General features: G+C 32.4%; 1 protein-coding gene across 1 annotated transcript in view; it reads left to right on the forward strand.

Annotated features, from left to right (window-relative positions):
* Sol1 (CUB domain-containing protein Sol1) overlaps positions 1-14,695 on the forward strand; it is a 395,528-nt gene that overhangs the window by 50,460 nt on the left and 330,373 nt on the right. The window contains exon 3 of the mRNA XM_089179486.1: positions 1,866-1,932. Within this exon, the coding sequence (XP_089035612.1) occupies positions 1,866-1,932 (67 nt within the window). The remainder of the gene's footprint in view (positions 1-1,865; positions 1,933-14,695) is intronic.

The following is a 14,695-nucleotide window of genomic DNA, read 5'->3' on the forward strand; positions in this document are numbered from 1 at the left end:
GAACCATTTCACATTGTATGGGAAAATGAAATGAAATAGTATAGCAAATCCGTGTATGTTCAGGGTGAGGGGTTATTCCCTATTTGCCACAGTATTTGTCTTTTGTTTTCCTGAAAATTTATTAGCGGAACAAAACCTCGACCAACGTCGAATGTTGGTACCCCCAAATCTACAACGTACAATCATTTATACATACACGCATGTACATATATATATATATATTGTATACGTTTACAGGAATATAATACGCGTATGTGTTACACGCGTTGCGTGTGCTTGTTTCAACTAGGAAAAGCCGATTGTCTCGAATTCGTAATGTTGCGGGGGTGTAATACTCGTTCGTTGTTCCTATTATTGGTTGTTGTTTCTATTCCTGCAACAAAGTCTCTCATTATAATTAAACGACGACTTCCTAATAGGTGGTATTATCTCTTGAATACTTGAAATCGTCATTATTATTACGGTTACATACTTACTATCAGTGATAATGAAGCTATCGATCGCATGGATACATCCAAAGATCTCTTACAATTGGATTCTTTTTGCAATAGCAAAGAAATTCACTCAACGATATTGCACTTTTCCCGTATACCAAGGATGAGAAGGGAGAGAAAGTTTCGTGGCAATTTCTGATTTTCCAATTGCTCCAGGGCAAGTTACGAACTCTTTTCTTCCCCCTTACTTCTTTTTATTTCTTTTTTTTTCCCCATTTCTTTTACCACTATCTTATACGACATTGATCCCATCAAAATATAATACATCTTATTTCTTTTCCGGTACGTATCACGCAGTCATAGGATGAAATCTCTTTAAAGACGTAATCATATAAAAGGGAGAACGTATTCATCCAAGGTTATATACTGACTTACATATATCTAGGATTTTACTCTCTTTTCAAAACGATGTAGAGGAGCAAGGGATTTACAGATCCATCGATCCAATTTTCTTGGTATCGAGTAATATCCAAGAAATGTTATTTCCAATACGTGTTTGAAATGATCACAGCTGCGATTTTGGATGCAGGGTCGTGAACTAAAGACTACCAGGAGTTTCAGAAATACTCGGCATAGCTGAGACTTGTCGACCCACGCGCATACACATACACACATCATAGATATACATATATATATATATATATGTATATTCAAACTTCAGCACATTTGGCTTATACGCAAGCACGAGAGAGTTCATTTGCTTTCGACACCGATGGCCAACGGGCTAACTTGTAGTACCTACGTTTATATCCATGTGTGTGTATGTGTGTGTGTGTGTATAGGAAAGGGAGAAAGGGATTGGCTTACTCTACACGTGTTCACCACGCGTACACTCGATTATACATCCTAACATCTACGAGTCGGTGTTACTCTGCCGATCGTTCGAGTTTCCATGCTATTCTCATCCACCGTTGGTTTCGACATGATTAACAGTGTCCGTTAAGCTCGTCAATTATTTATGACGTAATAACAAAGTAGGATAGACGACGTGAGATATTATCATCGTGTGTTCTCTTACTTTTCACGTCGATCACTCTCCGGCGCCGCTAATTATTACTTTAACTGGTACACATGTGTATTATATCTCAAGCGTTAACATCAATTTATAAACAATTGTTTTCGTTTAATTAAAAATGAACAAATAAAATAAAATAATAATATTAACGGATCTAAGAAATGTTTATTACTTTTTTGTATTCAAGTCAAAGCGACTTTTCTTCCTTGTTGTTGAATGTATTCATCGAATAATTTAAAACTTAGTCACAAATTTACGTTTATTTGGAAAAGTTTTGATATATATATATATACAATAAATGTATATTTATTTAATAGTTTCTCATAAATCTAATGAATTTTCGTTTCTCATTTAAGATGCAGAGAGCGGTGCTGCTGCTCTGTTGGCTGCCGTTCCTGAACCACTGCTACGCCGTAAATCCAGGTAAACTTTAATCACTCGTCCAGCAAATGATTTTATTCAAAGAAAAATTTAATTAATTCAATTTGATGATTAGAATGGTCGTGTATATGATAAAAATGTAAATGAAACAAAATCAAAGAGACAGAGAAAGCATGAATTAAAGATATTTTGAAATGAATGCAAATCAACGAGTTATGTTAGGCTTTAGCATTATCACGCTAACATAATTAACGTTCTTATGATGTATCGAATTTTAAAGGTATATTTTAAAGGTGGGAGAAAAACAATAATAGCGTTATTGTATTTCGTAAAACCTTTCACATGCTAGACTCAGAACTTTTCAACCCTTTCCTACGTATTAAACACGGTATATTTCTATTATGTATAAGCATTACTTCCATTTGTTTCGTGTGTAAGTATCCAAGCAACGTGTTGAACAAAAACACTACGCTTAAGCTTTTTTAGTGAACTTGGTCATTACGATTGTACTTATTTTCTCACGACTTATGTCAATATGAAGTATACTTCGTCATAATGTACGTTAAATATTTTAATTGGAACGTTCAATTTGTTTCCTTTTTTCTTTTACGAACACATAATTCACGAATTTAGTCTTATTTATAGTTTGTAATGTCAAATAATTATTTAATATTTTTCTAAATTACCATTTTCCTCGAGTTGAAGTGAGGGATAAATTGCAAACAACCATGGCACACGTGACGCTGATAATTTGTAGTAATGACCAACGTTGGGTGATTTGGGTACAAGCTTGCTGTTATTACGTCTAACGATCCTCTCAAGGATTTTATCAACGTGTTAGAATATAAATATATATATATATATATACACATGCATGTGGATATGAATATACGATGAAAACTATGCGCGCGGTTTGAAAGTTTGAAATTCAAACAAAAAATCGTAAAAATATTGCTACGCGAGTGAAAGAGTAATAGAGAGAGAGAGAGAGAGAGAGAGAAAGAGAGAGGAAATATTTCTCTGTTCATTTTAGATTCCATATCGAATCTCGGTCATAGTGCACAGGTACGCGTGCTTGAAATTTTTATCTCCTCGCTACGAAACGATCCGTCATTTTATAGCATAGCGTGAGATAATGTAAGTACACGTAGGGTTGAGATCACACACAAAAGAGAGTGGACGATGACTGTAAGTCATGTAACACGTGCTTTTGCGATTACGTCGAGGAAACTCGTCGACTTTTACATTCTCTCATTTTCTCTCTCTGTTTCTCTTCTTTTTCTTTTTTCCAAAGTCATAAGCTACTGCGAGGTATAAAATCTAGCCTGACTAGAAAGAAAGTTCGTAAGCGAATAGCAGTTGTAGTAGTAGTAATATTAGTAGTGGTAGTACTGAGCTCGTAACTTTAAGGGAGAGAAAGAAAAAAAAAACATAAAAAGAAAAAAAGAAAAAGAAGGAAGATCGTGATGGATAGATCGTTGTTATGTTTTTCCTTGTCGGATAGTTTATACTTATAAGCAAGTGTTGTATACGAGTATAAGATTTATGTAAAAATAGGAAAACGTTGTAGGAAGAGAAATAGAGAGAGAGAGAGAGAGAGATAGATAGAAGAGAAATGGTTCGCTCGCGTGTACATACAAGCAATACGGTCGAATAACGTTATACAGAAGTGTATCGCATTTAATTTGGTAGACGGTAAACGGTATTCATTGCTTTTGTCGACATTATTGGACGTGTTACATTGGTACGAGTGCATCGTATGCGTGTTTAACAGCATGGAACGAACACTGCCCTTTCCTCTCTTTCTCTATCTCTCTCTATCTCTCTCTATCTCTCTCTCTCACTCTCCCTCTCTCTTTCTAGCTCAATCCTGGCACGATAAACGAAGGACAGAAATATTCGTTCAGTTTTACTGGTATCAGCGAGTTTGTTCTCTCAACGAACGCTTTAAATTCTAACGCTATTCGATAAACTTGATAAATTTGTTTCAAGTACTGAAAGTGCGTGAAAGAAAAAGAGAGAGAGAGAGAGAGAGAGGGAGACGTGTAATACAATGTCTAGGTTCATTCTTCGAATTCCTTCTAAAGTCTTTAGAATTTAGTCAGAAGTGTACTATATTGTAATCTGAAGATGTTGAGAAGTAGTATCAAAAGTTTAATAATATCTAGTGTCAAAAGTGTTTAAAACTTAAATACGATTTTCTTTCATCCTTTTTCCCTCTCTCTCTCTCTCGATTATCTTTTATGCACGATGTACGTTTCTTCGTCTTCGTCTATTTTTGGTTGTTCTTTTTTTTTTTGTATTTAACCCATTGACTGCCAACTACGAGATATCTCGTAATGTGTGTTGCAATTTTAGATTAATTACAAATGGTTATTTGCGTTAAGAATTATTAAAAAAGGTTGAATATAATATTTATATGGTGTAAAAAAATATTAATTATCAATTATTTTAAATACCACACACACCGTTAACAATATTATATCAGTAACTTAATATTGGATTGTTCGGAAAGTAATTTAGTTTTTCTATTGTGAAAATAAAGACAATTTTCGTTTCGAAATGAAACCTAGGCCTTTCAAGTGGGCATAAACAATCGAATTTGATAAATTTAACCTCTCACGGGTTGCATTCAATTAATGCCTTTATTGTGTCAAGAAAAAACGAAATTTCTTTACGCACAACCCAATATTATTATATTTTTCAAAATTTAAGCCAAGAAGCTCTAAATATGTCAGCCAGTCAATGGATTAAATTAAACAAGTTTAAATATCAATTAAATTCTCTTTTTCGGTAATAACCATAAGACAGGGTTTTAAATGTACATTGATAAGAAGAGAGGGATTCAGTAAGAGTAGTAAAATTTGTCCGCGGTCGGAGAGGAAGATCTTTCCGTTTAAGACTCCTGAATCAGTATACGAGCATTCCATAAAGTTTAGCGCAACTTAATCCGCAGATTGAAACGCAAAGTACGGGTTTATGTAAAGTCCGTGGTGCATCGAACGCTTACCTCCATGCAATTTGATACTTTCGAGTCGGTGGTAAAAGTACTACCGGTAACTACCCTTACGTTGAGTGCAGAGTTTCAGGAAAGGAATCAACCTACCCTGTAGGGAGAAAGAGAGAGAGAGAGAGAAAGAGAGAGAGAGAGAGGATATGGTATATACATCTAAAAGGGAAAGGTGATTACTTGAGAAATCTTTCAAGTAGTATTAGTAGCTCTTTGGATTAGTAAAACACATCGATGTTACTTATCCTAACTAACTGATATCCTATCTCTCATCTCTGACATGTAATCTTCTGTAATAGCTTATCCAACAAATGTACTTCCATCATTTTTGATTTTGTTTTCTTTATTTTGTAGTATACGTTAAATTATATTGGACGAATATATTAATCTCAATATAATATTATAAATGTATGTATCTTTTCCGAATAACGTTAAACTTTATGATAATATATTTATGTGTATACATATAAATAATGCATTATATATACTCTAGAATCAAAGTGCATTTGTGAGTAATAATAATTTTGGAAATTTGAACAAATCGTATAGAGAAGTGGATTGAACAAAGTAGAAACGATTATTAAAGCTGTTTTCAAGAGGTACACAAGTGAAGTTCTTTTTTAACACAATCAAATCGTATGTTTGTATGTAAATAGTGAACTATATGGTTGCACATTGCAACTAAGCTCTTTCCAAACGTTTTGAAATTTAGTTGAAAAGAGTTTATTTATCCTTAAAGTTGAAAATTTCATGTTCCATTCTTTTCATACTTTTGTTTCTTTCCAATACTTTTTCTATCATTCTCCTTCTCGTTCTTTTTTTTTCTTTTTTCTTTTCAATAACGCAGTTTAAGTAAAGTAGAAATTTCAGCAATACCAAGTCGTGATCGTGATAGTGATCGAGATCTAAAGCTTTAAAGCACGTCTTAGTCTGCTGACCCAAGCCTTATCGGAGTCCCATCGAGCGGAACTCGAAAGCTAGAGCAATTCAACCGGTTGCCAATCCCCGTGGTTTCATTGTGGGCTCGCACTTCGATTGTTTGACGACCTCACCTTGTTATCCAACTTGCTTGGGGAGAGAAAGTTTGTCAGACTCAACCGCAGATAGTAATTTCACTCGAGGCGTTAAAGTCATTCATTTTGAATAAGGGAGTTAGGTATAACGCGTTTTCTACTACTCTGAGAATTATATCTACTTATATATATAATGCCCTTCTTGGGGAGGGATTTTCTTTTGTTTTACCTTATTTCAAAATTATTATTATTATATATATATACAGGTGTATAGACATTGATCTTATATATTTTCTAGAAACTTACGTTTTTGATTTTTCTTTTTTTGCTTTATTTCTTTCTTTCAGTATTCCATAGTCTTAGGGAATAGTTTTTCCAAACGACAAAAGTCATTCAGTCGAGTGTCTGAAAATCTCTAAACACCTTTAAATAAAGAAAAGGATCAAGTAGGGGTATTCTCTTTATCCCAGGAGTCTTTTCCTCTCGTATTGCGAGGACTTTGTCGTATTAGAAGTTGCCACGAGGGTGAAGCGTTGACATTGCCGATGGGACTACTACTACTACTACTATTACTATAATACTATCTGTGAACTTTACACTACGAGTTTTAAGTTGTGAATATATAAGCTTTCGACGATATATTATAACACACATTTGAGACGGAATTTGTTTAATCTTTTCTCAAATATTTTTTATCGTATTAATATTATCGTATAACGTTTAATAATTATTAATTTGTATTATACACTTTTTTTTATCGGTACGTGAAAAATAATAGCTGACAAAATAAAATTTATTACTTTTCCTCTATAAAATTCATACCAATCGTACAATCTTTTTCGTTTGTAATTTATTTTATTATTTTTATTATTTTTATTAGGTTGCATAAGTGTTTTTGGTTTGTTTTTTAAATCAATTGTTATCTTTCGGATCCGATTCTATTTGCCTATCGAAAAAAAGCAAAATAATAGCTAAACAAAAAATTTATTACTTTCTGCCCCACCCCTCCTCCATAAAATTCAAACCAATCGTACAATCTTTTTCGTTTGTAATTTATTTTATTATTTTTATTAGTTTGCATAAGTGTTTTTAGTTTTTTGATTTTTTTTTTTTTTTTTTTAAATCAATCCTTATCGTTCAGATCCGATTCTATTTGCCTATCGAAAAAAAGAGTTGGGTATTTTTTTCTTTTCCTTCTTTTTTTTTTTTTTCATAATAAAAGCTCAGGGGATGTGCCAATGGGTATGGGTGGGAAGATTGGTTGGAAAGAGTTTAGAAAAGGCGAAGTAATAACGTAGAAGATTCAGCCACGCTAGATTTATCGCGGAAACATGCAGTGGTGACGTGACGAGCACGACAACAGGCCCGAAACGACAGCTGGCAACTGTGAACGCATATAACTATAGTGATACGGCAACGATCAGGGATCGAGTATGTTGTTCACTCGTATGTCAGATAGAAATTTTCTACTACCATGGTCCGTGAAGAAACAGAATAGCCGTTGCGAATGAAAAAAATACAAAAGAAGGACAGTTTTTTTTTTTACCCTCCTCCATCTCTCTACCCCTGTTTTTTTTTCTATTCACCAAAGAAGAAAAAAAAAATAAAAGAAATTTTCTTTCAATGGAGAGGGTTAAGCAACATTTGAAAAGATCGATTGTTGGGGTTTCGCGTGGTGATTCGCAATGCTCACAAAATAGGGAAAGGCATGGAAAGCAAAAGAAAACAGTCGTTTTGCGGTAAATCGAGTGGGTACCATAAAAATTCGTGTGTGCATGCATGGGAGGAAAAGAGAACGTGTGTGTGTGAGAGAGAGAGAGAGAGAGAGAGGGAGAAAATAAAAAAGTAGAGAAAACGTTGTGGCCGTGTGTGTACATATATACATATGTGTGTATACGTGAGAGAGAAAAAGAGTAGCCTATATATTCGTATATATCCGTGAGTTTCAGGAAATTCAATTTCGAGGCTTGGTACTGTGCCGGGCTTGGGAGATTAATCGCGACTCTCTACTACCAAATCCCAGAAAAATGAATTTTACTTTGAAGTTGGGTAGGTACTTCGCACTGTTGGTTGGTGTGCTCACTCGTGCAAAACTCCTACGAACCATCGTAAAACATGAATACGTATAGTTATGCATATAGTATATCAAAGGGATAACTCTTGAGAAAATTTGTCCACAATTTTGTCTGTGTGTTACAAATAAAATATATTATAATAAAATCATATTAAATCAAATCAAATATAATATATTACCTATTGTACAGTATATAAATATATATATATATAGTATCAATTGGAACTTTTGTATGAAAAGTTATGGAAACGAGTTGGTTGAAAATAAAATACAATTGTATGTATTTATTCGATAAACACACATACATACACATGTGGATCAATTTTATATGGGAAGTTTTATGAATGAACTGGACAGGAAGTATCGATAACTATATCTCTTTCAAAAGAAAAGAAAATTTTGTTTAGTAACTCGAAGTAAAAGAATTTGTGACACAATGTACTGTTAATAATTAGGAGGAATTTTACCAAGTATACCTCCATATTCCCCCTCCTTTTTCCAACAACCCTTTTGTCCTTATTTCTCGTAGCACCAAGTAGCTACCGGAAGGAACATTGACGTTGATAAATCGAGCAAGGCAAAGTACCACCGGGTCTACGGATTACGAAGCCGTTCGAGCAGTAGAGTTTGTCGAACGGAAAGTTTATTTAGCGGGATTAAGTTCTTAACGTTACAAAGGTAGCATGAATTTTAATAGAAGCCTCTTCTTCTTCTATTCTTCTTCTTCTTCTTCTTCTTCTTTCTTTTCTCCAACAACTCTCACCTTCTGTCTCATTGTGTTTATCCAAATGTTAATTATTATTACATTGTTATTCTAATAGCTTTCCTATTAATTATGTATTTTATTTTTAAACGATTTTAAAAAAATGCACGGTATTAAAATAAAACAAAACAAAAAAATATAAATATATATATTGGGTTGGCAACTAAGTCATTGCAAATTTTGTTTTACACCTAATTCAGTTTTTTGATAGCAAAGATCATAAATTTTATGAACGTGGCATTATGACAGTACATAATAGAATTAACTTATATTTGTAAGCAAAAATTTGGAATTTTCATTTTTATTTAAAATCCGCAATAACTTAATTGTCAACCCAATATATATATATATATACTAATATTAATAATATTATATATATAATTTTTTCTTTGTTTTGTAATAAATTTTTGAACGATATAAAAATAAAAAACTAAACCTAACACGTACATCTGGTGAGTGAGGAAATAACTGTTTAAATATAAAATAGAAAGAAAAAAAGTATATCCCTTTTTTTTATTAAATTGTGAATTATTTTGTCGTAACACCGACTACTCTCAAATTGAAAATGTTACAATTGAAATAATTATAAAAAAAAAAAAACAAACTGAAAGAAAAATGTCTATCTATCCCTCTTTCTTTCTCTCTCACACTCACTCACTCTTGTTATCTCTTTGACGTGATGATAATCGAAAGAGAAACTTTAGCGATGTTTCGTATCAATGAACGAGCAAAGGAAATTAGTATCAAGAGTTTTGGAAAGTTATCTTCAACAACATATATACATATATAGGGTGTTTAGTTTGGAGGCGCCAAAGTTGTGATTAACGAAAGCCACGAGGATTCGAAACATAGGATAGAGACACTAGTTGGCTAGAAGAGAAGTGAAGTGAAAAGGGAACGAGTTGAAAAGAGAAAGAGAAAGAGAATGAGAACAAGGAGAAGGGAAGGGAAGGGAAAGGAAGGGTCAGACGATAGAGGTTCGGAAGCGATCGTGCGAGTCGTGGTCCCATTGGGGTCTTTCGATTCGATCCTCATCACGCGTTCGACTGTGAATCCAATCGGATTCACAGCTTCTCTATCTATCTCTTTCTATCTACCTGGTACGCATTACATCCGTTAGTGGAAGTTGGTCAATATAGACTGACCCTTTGTACGTCGATCAGAGACTTGCAGCAGTAAGCATAGTCATGTGATAGCAGTGTCATAGCCTTGGGGAAACTATAGGCTTATTAAAATACTGAAACTCAAAATAAGACTTGTAATTTAAAAAAAAAATATACCATAAATAAAAGATATACCAAAAATATATCAAAAAATGAACCATAAAAATATAGTAAGCATGGTCATGTGATAGTAGTGTCATAGCTTTGAAGAAACTATAGGCTTATCAAAATAATGATACTCAAAACGAGACTTGTATTTTTGAAATAAATATATCATAAATATACTAAAAAATAAACAATAAAAATATATACCATAGTGAGTTCTATAGGGGTTGTTACTTCGTAAAATAAATCTTTGAAATTAACTGTCCGATGTTTTCGATTACCAGGTCTGAATGGTTTTTCTTTTTTTTTTTCTCCTCTCTTGATGTTTACCGTACAAATTTAATCAATTAAAATGTCGTCGATTGATGTTGTTTGATTAAGCTTGGGGTACAAGAGAGAGAGAGAGAGAGAGACTTTGGGACACGAATGTTTTTTTTCCTTCTCGTCGACGAAAAAAAAAAAAAAGAAAAAAACAAAAAATAACTATCCTCCACAAATTTCTCTATCCCACCATCTTTCTTCCACTTTGAATGACAAGGGGTAAAAAACAGTGTGTGGGAGAGCTCGAAATTGGAAAAATTTTTTGCACGAACGCGCCGCGCCCCCTTCGGTCTCTCGCTATATCTTTTCACAGTTTCGACGTAGCGTGAATTCATCGAAATAAAAAATAAAAGAAAAAAAATAAATAAAAAAAAAGAAAAAATAGGGAAAAGGACGAAAAACAAAAAACAAAAAACAAAAAACAAAAAACTAAAAAAAAAAAAAGAAGAAAAAAGAAATGGAAAGAAAAAATGCATTTTTTTCACGCGTCTATCATTCTTTTTATTACATTTGCGTTTGACTGGTTTTACGTAGGTGTGTGTATACGTGTATACGTGTTGGTGTCCACGTTGGCGTTAGTGTTTATTTCTTTTTTCTTCTTTTAGGTACGTTTGGAAGCTTTGTTATTAACGACTCGTGTACTGCTATTGCTTTTTGTACGATTCGATACACCACCTACGTTTCTCGTATTTATCAAAATTTATTTCGTGTTACAAGTCAGATGATAAATGGATATCTGTCATTGCTCGATAGGATTTTAAACATAAATTTTCATTCGTTAATATAAGTTTATATTTTGTAGAAAATTTTGTATATATATATATATATATATACGGTTTCCTATAAAGAGTTTTCTTTATTTTTTTCTTCTTCTTGTTTCTCCATTGGAAATTTTATTTTATACTTTTTTATTTTTTTTTATTTCTACTATATATATATATTCGCGTTTATTATATATTCTTTTTTTGTTTTAATCGAAAAATTTCGTTCGTTTCGCGATATATGTATATATTGCAGAACTCAAATTTCCTGCATTCTTATTGTACCCTTCGGACCGATATAAAATTTCATCGAATCGATGGCTCGCAATGAACGCGATCGGTTCAGTGAAAGAATAGACGCTTCCAAACGCACATGATTCCTATCACATTCGATCGACTGTAGTTTCGTAGATCTGTATTATCGGTGAATATTTTACTATGGATTTTTATCAACAGAAGAAAGAAAAAAAAAAGAAAAATATCTCGGATTTTATCAAGCATGTTTTTTTTTTTTTCAACACAGATGACGATCATTTATTTGCTTCTTTTCTAACAATTCGTATCATTAAATTTAACGTTTAATCTCGTAAAGGTAGAGGTAAATATATATATATATGTTATATATATGTTTTCAGAGAAATTTTTCCTCTGATAGAAGAATCCTAAGAAAATCAGATTATTAATGATACCATCTAAGAACATTCATCATTTATTTTCTTACTTACGTTTAAGTTTTCATCCAAAATTAATAATAATAGTATTCGTACGTTATTCTTTTTTAGATTTACTTTATCATATTATTTATTTAACTCTATGCGGCACAGAATTTCAGATAATAAAATAGTCCTATGTTGCATAGAAATTTGATTACGTTTTAAATGAAACAAAATTAATATATTTTTTATTAATAAAGGTATTTTTTACATAAAAAAAAAGAATTAATAACCAATTGCAATAGAGTTAATAACCAATTGATTTGCGTAAATAAGACGAATTATAAACTTATGAGCATGTGTAGTTATTGCAATAATATTTCGAGTTGAGACCAAAAACGTCCCACCATGCATTACGGTGTATCAAAAAGGTAGGACACTTTTAATCCCACTGTGTCACAAAGAGTTAAACGTAATTATTGTTCTTTTTTTCTTTTCATTTTATTATTATAAATAAAAAATACGATGTATAAAGGTAATAAGTGAAAATGATGGAAAAAGGGGGAAGGGTATAAAGGAAAATCGAATTTCCTAGGATCTCATTAATTATAATTAGCATGATATGATGTTGATGCTGTGTGTAGTTTGATAAAGGAAGGATCGAAACTGAAATCGGGTTTGGACCAACAACGAGTTTATTAACGGGACATCAAATTTGCTTTTGGTATCTGTGGGATTCCTTACTGAATGCGGTAGAACCTTGTAGAGTGATCCATCATAATGTTCGATCTGTTACTGAAACATGATCTCTCTGTTAAAAGGACTTTTGGATGCCAATAAATGTTCGTTCATTCGTTCATTTATTCGTTTAACTAAACTCATCGGAATTTGTTTTGTTAGTTTATGCATACGTAACAAAACAATGTTTTTGAAAATTCAATTAATATCGTTTATGTATATATATAAACATAAATTAAAACATCAGTCTTATTTCGAATATGGAACAGTATGACAAAAGGTTGAAATCACAAATGAAACTTTTCATTTGAATTTTGATTAAATTTGTATTGGCAATTTTGAATATACTAATCGAATTATAGATAAATGACAGTACACGTGAACGAATTTGATTGACTTTATTACGTCGAAATAATATCTTTTTTTATTTTTCTTCTTTCTCTCTCTCTCTTTCTTCTTTAACAAGCTTTTGACAATTATCGTAACTCGTTGTACGTGATTAAAATTGTGTCGGAAAAAAAGGGGGTGATAAAAATTATATTATTATTATTATTATTATTGTTATTTTAATCATTTCCTTTTGCTATAAACCTTATCATAATTTAACGTCGGGTTGGATAAAAGGTTAACGCGTTGTATCCTGTTTCTTTGTGAGAGATATAAAAGAATACAAAGAAGATATGTTTTTTTTTTTTTTAATAAAAAATAATGCTTTTAATAAGAGGATACATAACAAGGATAACAATGATGATAATGATGATAATAATAATGATAAACTTAAAAGAAGAAGATGGTGAAAGTATGAAAATGCGTTGTTATAGAAAGGTTCAAACATTTCACGAATAGTTTAACACGTGATAGTGGTTGAAAACGGAATGGGGAGAGGGTGAGAGAATAAGGGAGATCCTATACGTTCGTGGATTTTCTGTGTGAATGGGGATAGAGAGTGAGTGAGAGAGAGAGAGAGAGAGAGAAAGAGAGAGAGGGTGGGTATCGTGAGAGGATAATGGCCGAATTGTACACTTTGCCCATTATGATCTGGCTCGGAGCAGAGGAAAGCCGAGTATTTATGTAATGCGGCTATGTCGCAGTAATGCATGCATTGCGCATTCGCTGACACGAGGTTACAGAGCGTGTTAATTACTAGCCCGCTCGTTATGCGTCATAAATTAATATTTCAATTACGATTTCGCTAATGCCACACATATCGTTCTAATACTTCAACAAAATTTCGAATATTTCCATATGTTTTTTTTTTTTCAACTTTCCATTTTAAATTATACCCTACCATTATTTATTTTATTTTTTTTTATTTTTTTTTTTTGTTCTTATTCTTTTCATGAATTCTAAAGAAACGACAAATGTTATTTAACTTTCAAATTGTACAATACAACTTTGGATTAAACCAAGTATTATATTGTATATTTCATGTTTATTTGATTTTTTTTTTTTAAATATTTCTTTTTTATTTTTCTATTTCTTTGTTTGTTTATTTTTAAAATTAGAATGACATTGGTTCTCTCTGAGCCACGACGAAACGGTTGATTACGCGAGAACGGAAAAGCATTGTGGTATGCATTGTCATCATGAATAAATACTTGCCGTTGTATGGTCATAAAAAAAAAAAATAAAATAAAAAAATGTAGGCGAAGGCGAGGAAGAGGGTACGTTCGGTAGAGGGGTGAAGGGTGGATGGGGACTGCTATGAAACGCGAAAAGGGAGAAAAAATATTCCTATAGTGCGAAAGAGAGAGAGAGAGAGAGAGAGAAAAAGAGAGAACGGATTCGAGCCAATAGAAGATAAAACAATACCACTGGCAGTCGGATGTATAAATTCTTGCTAACTTGTTCCGTTGGATATTTTGACCACCTGTACCTAGATTGATATCCATTGCACGTCAACCTTTTACATGTCGTACAAACTATCAAATCGGCATTTTGCTACGACGATGAAATCGTTCGGTATCGATACGTTCACTTTTTACCACCAATTTTATTATATCTTTAAACATATATGTATAAATAAACATGTATTCATTCACACAGGATTTTTATTTTTTATTCTAGTTTCGTTGTTGTTAGTTGTTATTGTTCGTTTGTTCGTTTGTTTCTTTATTTATTTATTTATGTATTTTTTTTTTGGTTTTCCATTAGAAAATTTTCACGTGTAATATCCAGAGATGAAAGAAGAAAAATATCCGAGA

This window comes from Polistes dominula, unplaced genomic scaffold (genome assembly GCF_049000335.1).
Source record: "Polistes dominula isolate Pdom_NZ unplaced genomic scaffold, Pdom_raw_medaka contig_27, whole genome shotgun sequence".
In the NCBI taxonomy this organism is placed as follows: Eukaryota; Metazoa; Arthropoda; class Insecta; order Hymenoptera; family Vespidae; genus Polistes; species Polistes dominula.